At 40.6% G+C, this 14,193-nt stretch overlaps 1 protein-coding gene across 1 annotated transcript in view; it reads right to left on the bottom strand.

Annotated features, from left to right (window-relative positions):
• Positions 1–267: 267 nt before the first annotated feature.
• The window catches only part of LOC127477307 (uncharacterized), a 54,517-nt gene continuing 40,591 nt past the window's right edge, over positions 268–14,193 (bottom strand). Inside the window, exon 2 of the mRNA XM_051801502.1 lies at positions 268–592. Coding sequence (XP_051657462.1) covers positions 312–592 — 281 coding nt within the window. The 3' untranslated portion in view covers positions 268–311. The remainder of the gene's footprint in view (positions 593–14,193) is intronic.

The raw sequence follows: 14,193 nt of genomic DNA, 5'->3' as shown, positions 1-14,193 counted from the left end.
GTCCTTGTATCTTTTCTTCGGGGCTCCTCTCATGCAGCAGCTGGTGGTAAGTTCACCATAGAGCAGAATCTTAGTGAGGTGGTGGTCCTTCATCCTGGAAACGTGCCCTGTCCAACTCAGCTGCATTCTTAGTAAAATGGTCTCAATACTTGTGACTGCTGCTTGCTCTAGAACAGATGTATTGGTCACATAATCTGACCAGTGGATGTTTAGGATTGAACGCAGACAGCATTGATGGAAGTGTTCTAGGAGATGCAGGTGGTGGTGGTAGATGACCCATGATTCAGATCCATATAGGAGAGTAGACAGCACTATGGGTCTGTAAACACTGATCTTTGTTCTTTCTTCAGGTGTTTATTTCGCCAAACTCTTTTGTGAAGCTTTCCGAAAGCACTATATGCCTTTGCTAACCTGTTGTCAATCTTACCATTGGAGGAAATGAGGCTACCTAGGTATTTAAACTGCTGGACTGATTTGAGTTCTGATTGGCCAATGGTGATGTGGGGATGATGGGGGACTTCCTGAGGTGCAGGTTGATAGAGAACTTCTGTCTTCTTTAGACTGACTTCCAGCCCAAAGAGCTCAGCAGCGTCTGCAGAGCAGGATGTTAAACGCTGCAGAGCTGCTTCTGTGTGGGCAACAAGGGCGGCGTCATCAGCATAAAGCAGCTCCCAGACAAGATGGTTTAAGGTCTTGGTGTGGACCTTCAGTTGCCTTAGGTTGAAAAGGCTTCCATCAGTACGGTATCGAATGTAGATACCGTCCTGATCATCGAGGTCTGCCGTGGTCCTTTGGAGCATCCTGCTGAAAAAGATTGTGAATAGGGTAGGAGCGAGAACACAGCCTTGTTTCACACCATTCTTTATTAGAAAGGGCTTGGAAAGTGTGTTGCCATATCTGCCTTGGCCATGCTGATCCTCGCGGAGTGAGATGATCATTTTGAGGAACTTGGGGGGACAACCTAAACATACCAGGTACAAAGCCCTCTACTCAGCACTGACGGGCAAACGCTTCTGACAGATAAAACCTCCATTCTGAATCGATGGTCTGAACACTTTCAGACTCTCTTCAGTACCAACCATGTAGTCCAAGACTCAGTAATTCAGTCCATCACACATCTGGTGAAGTATGAATTGGATACTGCCCCCACTTTAGGAGAAACCCTCAAGGCCATACAGCAGGTAAAAATCAGCAAGGCAGCTGGGGTTGATGGTATTCCACCCAAAGTCTGGAAACATGGGGGCCTTGCACTCCATACCAAATTTCATGAGTTTGTGGTGCGCTGTTGGGAACTAGGCGAACTGCCATCAGACCTTCATGATGCAGTCATCATCACTTTGTATAAGAAGAAAGGTACCAAATCAGATTGCTCAAATTACCATGGTATTACTCTGCTCTCCATTGCTGGCAAAATCCTGGCAAGAATACTCTTGAACAGACTAATACCCGCTATAGCAGAAGGAATTCTACCTGAAAGTCAGTGTGGTTTCAGAGCCAACAGGAGTACCACAAACATGGTATTTGTTCTCAGACAACTGCAAGAGAAGTGCAGGGAACAGAACAAAGGTCTCTGTGTAACCTTTGTTGACCTCACCAAGGCTTTCGATACTGTGAGCAGAAGAGGTCTGTGGCAGATTTTGGATTGACTGTTAGATGGATAAAAAATTGTCTAGATGGCCATGTCCAAAGAATTGCAATTAGTGGCTCAAAGCCCAGGTGGAAACCAAAACCAAGTAGTTTTCCTCAAGGGTACAATACTATTTCAGGTCTTCATAAATGCCATAGTGAATGGGATTGACTGTACCCTCAGCAAGTTTACAGAAGACACCAAGATGAGTGGTGTAGTACCAGGTCCTATAGATAGGAGAAAGGGTATTGATAGATCTAGACAGGTTATGAGGAAGAGGGTGGTTGGACATTAAAACAGTTTACTGAGAGAAGTTGTGGAAGCCTTAACATTGAAAGTGTTCAATCAGGTTGGAGAGAGCTTTGAGCAACCTGATCCGGTGAAAGATGTCCTTGACCACAGCAGTGGGGTTAGACTAAGGTTCCTTCTAAGCAAATCATTCTGTGATTCTGTGAGTCATGTAACTCAGTATTTTTACTTGAGTAATTGCCAATATGATCTACAGTGTTTGAATTTCCTAAGAAGAAACAAGCAAATGAAAATCCTCTCTTCCACTTAATGGGAAATAAGGTTGCTCAAATGGACACTAGGTTAAAAAAACAGGGATAAAAGCAAGGAAAGGTGTCAGGAAAGAGTAAGTCTGAGAAGAGGAGAAAAGAATTCCTGAAACCAGTTCTATTCCTTAATGTCATTCAAAATGTTAACAATTAATTTTCCACAGTCGATTTATTATTTTTTTTTAGATCATTCAATCTCTGTTGTATTTTTCCTACTTACAGAGTATATTCTTCAGGGGTAATTTGGGCACTGGGGCTAATTTTATTTTGTTACACTACACAAGAGGCTTTAAAGTAAAGTAAAGATGAAAAATACTAATAAAAATGGAAGTAATCTTTAAACTTCCTATTTATGGCTGTTATTGAAATAAAAAATTCAGATTTGATACTTTAAGGAAAAATTATAACATCATGCGTGTAATTCCTCCTTAGAGATTCACTGTTGATTCAATGCACTTCTTGATGGATAAAAATCCTCTATAAACCTTACATTAGGAGTCATATGATATAAGGCAAAAATAAAGAAATTTTAATGTATTTTTTTTCTGTCAGGAGCACCAGGACAAATATAAATTTTAAATGCAAGGTGCAGCTGCATCAAACACAACTGGCATGCAGACTTCCTGCAATCAACACAACAAATTCATCACTCAGCCTTAATTATAATGCTGCTAGCTAACATTAACTTGAGCTGTAATTCCAAGATGCAAAAAGATGTTCCTGTCCTCCCACAGACTAATCCTGTTTCTTCTTTGGTTTTTTGTTTATTTGATTAATGGGTTTGTTTGATTCTTTGTGGCATTTTGGGGTTTTTTTGTTATGGTTTGGTTTGGGGGTTGGGGGTGGTTTTGGGGGAGTGGGGCTTAAGAGGGTTGTTTTGTCTATAGTAGGTTTTTTTGAATTTCATCTTGTTGGTTTTTTTTGATTTGCATATATTCTGTTAGGCACTGTACAATGTCATCCCAGTGACTGTTAGCCTCACACACAAGAAAACATAGTTGGAGAGGAACTATTCAAATTATTTTCACCTCTCAAGATCATTTTACGTTTACACTAAAATGCAAAATCTATTTTCATTTTTATTGCAAAAAACACAGGGAATAAGGAATGAAGAATGCAAAAACATTATTTCAAAGTGAAAGCCTTCTTGGACACAAAATTCCATATAGCTATTTAAACTTTCAATCTAAGACGACCTTTTCAGCATGCAAATGATACATGAGAACAAGACAAAAAGGGTATTTGAGTCATCATTCACTGCAATACTGAAAAGATATATACATATTGATATAATGCCTTGCCTCAAAATTGCTTTATTTTTGTATCACACATAAGAAGTGTGGTGCCTAAATCAGGCTTCAAACACCTCTTTTATCAAAAAAAATTGGTTAAAGAATTGTCTAAATAATATTCAACTGAAAATACTTCTTTAATCATCAAAAATTAAGAAGTTGGTTATGCTGATAAAACACAATGCCTGGCATGCTGCAGAACATGAACATGTCTTTAAAGATTTGTACCCATGAACAGTAACTTTTTTTTGCAACTAAAAAAAAGAAAAAAAATTTTAAAAAAATTAAAACCTAGAAGTGAATTAGGAAAAACTGACTTTAAAATGTAACTCTCCTTTTCACAAATAGGTATTAAAGAGTACATAAAGATATTTTAAAATGTCAGTTCCTTTTTATATGTCCAAATCTCTCAAGTATTTTAAATTACTTCTTCCCTCTTTTTGTAGGTCCTTATTTTTCAAACAGCAGAAGAAAGGGAAGGAGCTTATAAACCTTTGCATTCATATGGGAGAGTGGAATGTAGAAGTAACAGTTAAGTTGTCCATCACATCCATAGGAGGCTGACATTTCCTTTTCACGGGAAGAATAACTGTGGCACAATAGGATGGGCACTGAAATTAAGTTTAGTATCTTAAAATAGAAAGATGTACCAAATTCTACCTAATGGCTGCTATAGTAGATAAAGACACTATAGCAATTGTTCTGAAAATGAGCTCAAGAATAACCACACATTTGAAATGACAATTGAAATACCAGAATGATCAGAAAGATTATTTCACTAAATAAAATCATGTTAAGTGTTTATCTAAGAGTTTAAAACTCACACGTTACAGCCTTCTCAAAGCCTGGAGGTGTATATCCAGAGTTAATCTGGTGCTGTCCCCAGAGGTCATTGCGTGGACTGAGGCTATTTCTCAAACTCCTTTGAGATAGCAGCCTTCAAAAAAAGGTAGTGCTACACAATTTTATCCAGAAAATATGTGTTTTACTAGGAGAGAGCACAAAATTAACTGAAGAGTTGTAATGGGTTTGTTACCCTCTCTGAGAGGGAAACAGAACTAGGATAGATCACCTGATGTATATTTTACCAATAAGATATTCCATACTATGTTACGTCAGCTCAGATACGAAAGACAGGAAGGAAGTAAGGGTTTTCCTCTCTTCCAGGTAGCTGCACAGTGGTGAACGGGCTGCTTCTTAGGGGGAGAAGAGCATTCGTTGTGGGGAAGTAATCTTTGTTGTTAGTTCCTCTCTGTGTGTATAGTTTTATAATTTTTTTCACTCTGTGTACCTATAAAGCTGTTTTTCTTGGCAGTTTCAGTTTTCGTAGTTTTTCCCTTCTTCTCCCCCTTTCCTGTTCCCCTTTCCCTCCAGAGGGAGGTTTGGCGCAGGCCCGGTGAATACCTGATGTTCAGCCAAGGTAAACAATAACAAGAGTTAAAAACCCTCTAATTCAATTCCTGACTCTTTTCTCAGCTTTTAAGCAAAACTGAGAGAGGAATTTTGACTGAAAATAAGTGGCATAGTATGTCTGTTTTCAGTTATTCCACAGCTGGAAATGCTATAGAGATATTCAAAAGCTGTCTGGACACAATCCTGAGTGACGTGCTCTAAGATACCCTGCTTGAGCAGGAAAGCCGGACTAGATGACCTCCAGTAGTCCCTACAACCTTAGCCATTCTGTGATTCTGTGAAAATTATTTCACTGTTCACTGCAGGGGCAGGAGAGTCAACTCTCCTTGAGGTCTTCTTGTGTTTCCTGAATGCACTCGATGACAATGAGGTAATAACTGTGTGACAGTAAGAAGAGTCTTGGGAATATTAATCTCTGTGTTTAGAATGGTCTTGTTACCTTGGAGTCATAAAAAATCTGAACTGTTGGTGTCAGCCCCGCATTTGCAGTTCTAACATTGCTTAAGGATAATGGAAAGTCTTACACAAACTTATAAAGATTAACAAGACAAAGACCTTTTAAATGGGCATTTTATGTGACCTAAGTGCAAGGTGAAGCCTTCAGTAACAGTTCATATTTCACAGGGACTTCGCTTTTCATGAAATCATCTCAGTGCCATCTTCCATACGTATTACAATATTGGTTCATTGAAATTCTCAAAGTGGCACTGAACCTGGTCAGACTGAAATGGGGTTGACAAACCTCATGTCTGATGTACAGATAATCAGACCTTATGAAGGTGAAACTAGTTTTCAGGATCTGTACTGTTCACTTGATTTATTCCATCTTCGAAGTCATGTGACTTAGTGTTTCCTGTATGGGCTGCCACCGCCATACAAACATGACCTGATAACACATTGTCAGGAGCACTTCAGAGAGCTTACAGCAATCTAAAATCTTTTCACAGAGTGTGAAGTTCCATCTGAAATGTGCATATTTGATAAGCAGTTCCTCTTCTTCTACCTGTCTGTCTTTTCCATTTTCAGAAAGTTAATCTTCTCTGCTCCACTGAATCCTGTGTCAAAATGAGCTGACTTCTCAGAAATGCATCAGGTTGCCCCATATCACTGAAACCCCAGGGAGAGACAGATTTTGCCACACATCTCCAGACAGCAGCATGGATGGAAGCAGCAGTAGGTTTAGCTGCTCAGTTGCTTTCAAGGTGACGGACTTTCAGGTATCAGGGTAAAAATGCTCTTGAACTCAGTTCTACTACTGTTTAGTCCTTAGGTTTGGGCTCAGGTACAGATATAAACCATTTTTCATCTTGAAGAGGTGTTATGAGCAGGTGGGCTGTGCTGTGTATGAAATCTATTTTTCCCATGTAATCTCCATACATTATTTCAGTATACCCCAAAACAATTTCAGGCAATGACAAGTTGCATGGATTATCACAGCAGTGCTTTGTTACACCTCTAGCACTCAGCACTTTGCTATCTGAGTGTCTGTCCCCACACTGACAGGGATGACCTTATCTTTTACACCACACCAATCAAATCTGTACAATAACGCTAGCTGCCTCTACTATTTATACTGAAATAAAAAAAACAAGCTATCATATCAGTTTCTACATTCACCTACACAAATGTCAAGTCACAGCACTTTATGGGGCCTACAATTTGCCAGTCATTTTCTAACCTCTCCTACATCAATTACTCCTGAATTTAATGCAGTAATAGTTTATTTTTATGTGAGAAAGAAAGCTTTGCCAACAGCATCTCAGGAGATATACCTGGTATCTCATAATTCTCTGTGTAGCAGATGTTGACCCCTACTCCTGGAAATAGTCTGGAAGAGGAAACTCCAGAGCGGCACCCTGAGTTACAGAAACCCATTTCCTAGGTCAGCTTTAACACAACTCAGTATCTCTGGCCCCATAAGTCACCCTGAAGGGTAACTTCCCTTGGCTGCTACAGCTATTTAACTGTGTGTTCGTTATCTGAACTTGCAGCTATTCAACAGATTTTTTTTTTTTTCATTTTCTAATTATTTGATAGGTTTTAAAAAAAAAAAAAGATGAAAAAAGGAAGGATAGAATGTCAGTATTTGACTTCCAGACCAAAGGGCTGACATCACAATTCAAGCAAAGCTGATGACCTCAGCGCAGACACTAGATAACACTGCATAATATGACACACCACGGAGGGGATTGCAACTGTACTGTTTAATTTTATGAATGATGTTTCAAAAATCATACCTGAGCACTATTAGGGTTTTTTTATTCTTTTAATTGTAGCCAAAGGAAAGCTCTCTCAAACACATTTTGCTGGCAGTAACACATGAGAAAAATCAAAGTTTCCTTTCTTTAGCTGTTCTCTTCACATCTGTTTTCTAGTGACAATGCAATTTTGCCTGAGTGAGTGACAAGGTTTTTTGCCTTGTGAGATGTGTGCTTCCAAACAAGAAGACAGGAGGAGATGGTCCAGCATTAACATTTTTGCTCACAAATATATGATATCAGTATTTCATATCCTTCAAGGGCTGGATGCAAACCACGAAATTAAAAAAGTGGAACGCTTCTGGACCTTGACCCTCAAAGAAGACAATGATCTACACAAGGGTTGAAAAACATAACTATATGCAATCTGCACTGTACAGAATACTCTTTTCCACATTCACAGACCTGCTAAACATTATTAAACAAGCACTAGCTTCACCGTGCTGTTATGACTCCAGTTAAGTCTTAACAGGAAGCAAGAGCTGCCTTTCTAAGCAACTGAAAGGAGGTTAAATGGAAGAATGAAATGATACTTTATTTCCAGTCTAGCCTATAGCAGTAACTTGCAAGTGAGACTAGTGAACTCACTTAAATCATTTTGAGGCTATCCTGAGGCAAAAAAATCACCACAATGGAAGAGTAGAGCTAAAAACAAAGCAAGCTTTTCAGCAACAAAGCCACACTGCCCATTATTCACACCAGCTGAAAGACATACTTCTGTCCTCCTAAACTCCCTTTAAAATGACCATTTATAGTACAGTGATGTACACTCAGCTACATCTACTAGCCCTTTTTTACTATTTAATCATACTGATTATTTTTAACACAATACTGCATTTTCCACATCCAGTTGGAGAAATGCCACATGAAACAGTGCACTTGACCACAATTGCCTGATATTTTAAAATTTAAGTTCCCTATGAGAGAACAAAGTCCAACAGCTACTGAAATTCAGCTCTTCAAAATTAAAAACAAACCAAACCAAACCAAACAAAAAACCTCAACAAAATGAAACAAAACCACACACAGACACAGAAAAAGGAAAACAAAAATCTACACCAGAAGATGGTGAATACTTCTAAGAATACCTTTTTAGCCATATTTCAAAGCACTGACTCCTAGATTATCATGTTACATAATCAAAAGGTAAAAACTAGTCTAGGCAATTGAAATACCTCATAAGCCTGGTGCTCAGAGATGTTCAAATTCCTATGAATCAGTTCCTACAGTCTAAACAGAACAGCAGCAATAAAATGCTTAGAAGATGAGGGAATTGAAGAACTGGCTAAAGGCAGAAGGAGCAGACACTGCTGGTTCAGCCATTTTGTCTGATTAACTGACCTACCAGGTCCTGCCTGATGGTCCTGATAACATTAATCTAACCCTTTAAAATTATTTCTCTTGTGATATGCTGTCAAATCCTCAACTAGTTTATAGAAATCTCTAACACATCATCACTTTATGTTGGCTCATATCAGAACTGTGGTGTTTAGCTAGACGCACACTATTAAAACCATAGCTGTATGGTATGGGAACTCAGGAGGTCCCATACTAAGTTAAGCATGATGAAGTAAAGTCTGTTGTATCTCTAAATGTAATTCAGTTAACTTCTTCTCAGTAGCTGTTATAGTGCTGTGTTTTGGATTCAGAATGAGAATAATATTGATAACACAATGATGTTGGTTTTTGCTAAATCATGTTTATCCTAAGTCAAGGACTTCTTTATCATTGTCTCGTTCTGCCAGTGAGGAGGTACACAAAATAAAAGTGGGAGGGAGCATAGCTGCAGCAGGTGACCTGAACTGCCAAAGGGATATTCCACAACATAGAATGTTAGTGTACAAAATGAGGGAGACACCCAGAAGGGGGGCTGATCTGGGTTCAGGAACGGGGTCTGGCATCAGTCAGCAGGTGTAAGAAACTGTACTATGCATCACTTGTTTGGAGTTCTTTTCCTTTCCCTTTTTATTATCATTAGTATTATTTTTTACTGTTATTACAATGTTTAGTTTGTGTTCAATTATTACACTATTTTTATTCTTATTTCAAGAAGTTTTACTTTTCATTCTCTTCCCCTGCACTGGGGTGTGGGGGAGAGAAAGGAATTGACAGAGCAGCTGTGTGGTGTTTAATTTTCAGCTGGGCTTAAACCAAAACAGCATCCCACCTAAAGAAAGGTACAAGCACTGACATATGGCATTGAGATATAGATTAGAAAAGTTCTTTAATACCATAGCTTCATATCCTTCTTCCTTCTTCATTTCTGTCTTTCTCCCCACTATATATTTAAATATATATATAGTGTAGAAATGCACCACTGTGTGTAGATGGACTCAAATGTATGTGTGCACACAAAAACATACCTGCAAAAAGATAGGCACAGTGAAAAATTCTGAGTCAAGCAATGGGTTTATTTGCTTTGTTTTTATGATTCCCTTACCTAGGAAAGAGATTTAAGTAAATACAACCACTCAAAAGCAATGCACAGAAAGCAACAACTTCAGTCAAACATTGTGAAGTTAAGAGTTGTGCAAGCTTCTCTAGACATTTCTACCAACCTACTTTAGCATCGGCTTATCGACCTACCAGTATGCCTCCTGCATTTTTCTGTAGAAAACTGGACAAAGTGAACTACATAGCCTGGACTGAACTGGTCTGCAAGAGCCTTGTCATTTACATGAATAAAGAATGCAAAAATTAAACCTCAGCTTCTCACACAGGAAAATACAATATGTAGAAGTATATAAAGTAGGGAGAAGCAATAAAAATCTTCTGTAGGATGAACATCTAATAAAACAAAACTGGGAGAGAATAGCAAGAAACCAAGATTTTCATTTTCATGTTAACCAACTTCAGTGTGATTGTATTTGGAGGCAGTAAATGACAAGTTCAGACTTTACACTGACTGTTGTGGTTAGTCTGTGGTTAATCTGCCATCACAGGCTTTGTACTGGTCTGACACGTGTACGTATATGAGTATCAGGCAATAAAAAAATAGATTAAAAAGTGAAATACCTTCAAACTGTTGTTGAATTAAGCTGATAACCCCTTGGAAATGTGAACCTTGAGAGAGGGAATTTTTTCTCCATTTTCTCCATAAGTCACACAGACTTGTGTAGCTGCCTAATGAGCCACCTGGTTTGGGCTAAATTAACCACTTGGGCACTTGGTTTTCAGAAGGCCTACAGCTGCTTCATTTTGAACAGTATTGTTATAGAAACACAAAATATGTTGAGTTGGAAAGACCCAAAAGCATCATTGAGTCCAACCCTTAGCACTGCACAGAACCATCCACAAGAGTCACACCATGTGACTGAGACTATCATCTAAACACTTCTTGAACTCTAGAGGCTATGTGCTGTGACCACTTCCCTGAGGAGCCTGAGTTATGCTGGAGACTACCAGCCACTGGTATCACCCTAACCCTAACTCCAAGCCTAACCCTACCATTGTTCCAGCCACTTCACTATCCAAAGCCTGTTATATTCTACAGCTGCAGCAGATTTACTATGCTAGATGCATACTGACTGCCCAGAGGCACTCAAGGGATTAATGAGTAGTTTGGTAGCCAGACCAACCCAAGAATCCCATGAATAATCAATGGTACTTGAGGCTCTTTGGGTAATTGAATTGCAAACATAGTAATAACTAGAGATGTATCAACAGCCAAATTATGCTTTTACCTTCCTCTAAATGTACATACTAATGAAAAAAAACTCACTGATTGTGAGGATTATTTATCTACTTCTATACTTATACTAAAAAAAGGAGAATCTCTAAATTTGTGAACCTGATTAAATTTCATCTTCCCGGAGTTACCCTCTAATTGCACCTAATCCATGTGATTCTACTACGCCCAGTGGCAAGACTAGGGAAGAAGTAGAACACAGTAGGATCATACACATTTTTTCAAGGTGGAAGGAAAATTTAACACTAGAAAACAGATTTTACTGAGTTAGTCATGGCTAGGCAGATAAACAGCATCACATGACTAATGTTTCTGTGTAGAACCATCTCTAATTAAGTCTTTTACAATAAGTTCTCCTGTAGATAGAGAAAAGCAGCACCATGTGCAAAATCAGACTTCCTTTCTTTTTAACGTGTTAGATTAGAGCCTGGCTGGTCACCAGGCACCCACTAAAGCTGCTCTATCTCTCCACTCTGCAACTGGACAGAGGAGAGAAAATATAACAAGGCGTTCATGAGTCGAGATGAGGACCAGTGTAAGACCCCAAGAGTCGAGCTACAAACTCCCAAAGGAATTTTATTTTAAAGAATATACAAGGCTACAAAATTTCACCCACCAAATTTTTAGAAGAGTTTTCAGTTCTCCAAACACCTTAAGAGGGACCACACAAGACAAAAACTGCACACATTTTCTCAGGAGGTACTTTGGCTGGGTTGGATTTTGCATTGTATGGGTTAGCATGTGCTAAGTCAATGGTTTGTGGAATGTTTTATTTTGTTTGTATGCTACACTTTAAATTTCCTAAAGTTTACCAATAAGTCTCAAGTTACCTAAAATATTAAGAAAGGACATTATGAGAAGAAGTAAAGAAAGAGAGAGAAAAAAAGAAAATGATAGCTATCACTGGAGAGTCCTATGCAAGCCCAGTTTCCATGTGTCCAGGTGGTAGGGTTTGAACAACATGGGGAGCATATGTCACTGCTTTTGTTTGATTTGGCCCTCTGTGGCCACCTATCCTAGACTGGACTTCTGGCCCATGGACCACTGTGGGGCTCCTGGGTGGGGTGAGAGACTGAGCTCCCACTGCATTAGCCAATCAAAGGCTGGGTTAGCGGTTCCAGGGGCTGTGGTGTGGGCATGCTTCCAGTGTCAAGTTACTGTCAGCTTCTTCTGGGCTGTCCCAGGATGCTTGAAAGGGCTGAGATATGGGATAGGGCACTACCTCACCTCTGTGAAATTCGACCTATACCCCACCCCCACCCCCCCACACACTTGAGTTGGTCTGAGCCAATAATTAATACAATAATCCAGTATCTCACAAATGGAAGACGTCACTCACCAATTACTGTAACGGGCAAAACAGACGTAAAGTGGGGATATTAATTAAATCTATTATTAACGGAATCAGAGCAGGATAATGAGACATAAAATGCATCTTAAAAACACCAAACATCTTCCCCCCGTCCCTCCCTCCTTTCCAAGTCCTACCTCCTCCCCCCATTGGCACAGGGAGATTGGGAATGGAGGTTATGGTCAGTTCATCACCTGTTGTTTCTGCCACTGCTCAGAGAGAGGATTCTTCCCCTGATCCAGCGTGGGGTCCCTCCTATGAGACACAGTCCTCCATGAACTTCTCCAGTGTGAGTTCATTCCACTGGCAACAGTTCTTCACAAACTGCTGTCCCAAGGGTCACTTCTCCATGGGTTGCAGACCTTCACACACAGGCTGCTCCAGTGTGGGTCCCCCACAGGGCCACAGGTCCTACCAGGAAAACCTGTTTCAGCGTGGGCTCCTCTCTCTATAGGTCAGCAGATCCCTGGGAAGACCCTGCTCTAGCTTGGGCCTCCCACGGGGTCACAGCCTCCTTTGGGCATCCCCCTCCTCCCATGTGGGCTACTCCACGGGCTGCAGGTGGATCTCTGCACCTCTGTGGTCCTCCATGGACTGCAGGGAAACAACCTGCTTCACCATGGGCTAAAGGGGAACCTCAGTTCCAGTGACTGGAGCACCTCCTCACCCTCCTTCTCCACTGACCTTGGTGTCTACACTGTTGTTCACACATTCTCACTGGTTGGAATTTTCATCAGCACCATAACTTTTTTTTCCTTCCTAAATATGTTATCACAGAGACGTTACTGTCATTCCCGATTGGCTCAGCCTTGGCCAGTGGCAGGTCCCTCCTGGAGCCAGCTTGTATTGGCTTTGCTGGATATAGGGGAAGCTTCTGGCAGCTTCTCACAGAAGCCACCCCTGTAGCCTCACCACTACAAAAACCTGGGCAAACAAACCCAATACACTTATGCAAAACTTAAGGGATTGTTAGTGGTGGGAAATCATCTCTAGAAGTATACAGAGCTAAAATTTTACCACAGAGCTTACCACGTTATGCTCAAGCGCCAGTGCAGTTGTCATATGGTGACTAGTTTTCCTCTTGATTATTTTCAGAGGAAACAACTGGTGCTACTTTTTAATAATTACCAAAGGGCCTCCTCCCAACCCCATATTTCCAGTTTGTGGCCATTCTCTGACATGAGATTCTCCCTTTGATCAGGGAAAGCAACAGTCATATGTGACTTAACCAAGAAGCTGTCACACTGAATCACACAGATTCACAGAATATGCTGAGTTGGAAGGGACCAACAAGGTTCCTTGAAGTCCAGCTCCTTAGCCCAGTACAGGACCATCCCCAAGAGTCACACCATGTGACGGAAAGTATTGTCCAAACACATCTTGAACTCTGTCAGGCTTAGTGTTGTGACATCTTCTCTGGGAAGCTTGTTCGTCTATCCAACTACCCTCTGGATGAAGAACTTTTCTCTAATATCCAACCTAAACCTTCCCTGACACACCTAAATCTCCCTTCACACAACTTCAGACCATTCCCTCAGGTCCTGTCACTGGTCACCACAGAGAAGAGATCAGTGCCTCTCCCTCTTCTTCCTCTCACAAGGAAGTTGTAGACTGCAATGAGATCTCCTCTCAGTCTCCTCTTCTCCAGGCTGAACACTCCAAGCGACCTCAGCCTCTCCTCATACAGTTTCTCCTCAAGGTCCTTCATCATCTTCGTTGCCCTCCTTTGGACTCTCTAAGAGCTTAATATCTTTCCTATATTGTGGTGCCCAAAACCGCAGAAAATATTCCAGGTGAGGCTGCACCAGTGCAGAGTAGAGCAGGACAATCCTCTGCCTTGACCAGCTGGTACTGCTTTGCCTGATGCCCCCCTGGACACAGTTGGCCCTCCTGGCTGCCAGGGTGCTACTGACTCATATTCAACTTGCCTTCAACCAGGACCCCCAGGTGCCTTTCCAAGGCACTGTTTTCCAGCATCTCATTCCCCAGTCTGTAGGTACATCCAGG

The sequence above is a fragment of the Manacus candei genome, unplaced genomic scaffold, assembly GCF_025592945.1.
Source record: "Manacus candei isolate 608988 ecotype Guabito, Panama unplaced genomic scaffold, ASM2559294v1 h1tg000051l, whole genome shotgun sequence".
Lineage (NCBI taxonomy): Eukaryota > Metazoa > Chordata > Aves > Passeriformes > Pipridae > Manacus > Manacus candei.
This window is presented reverse-complemented; position numbering and strand designations above follow the sequence as displayed.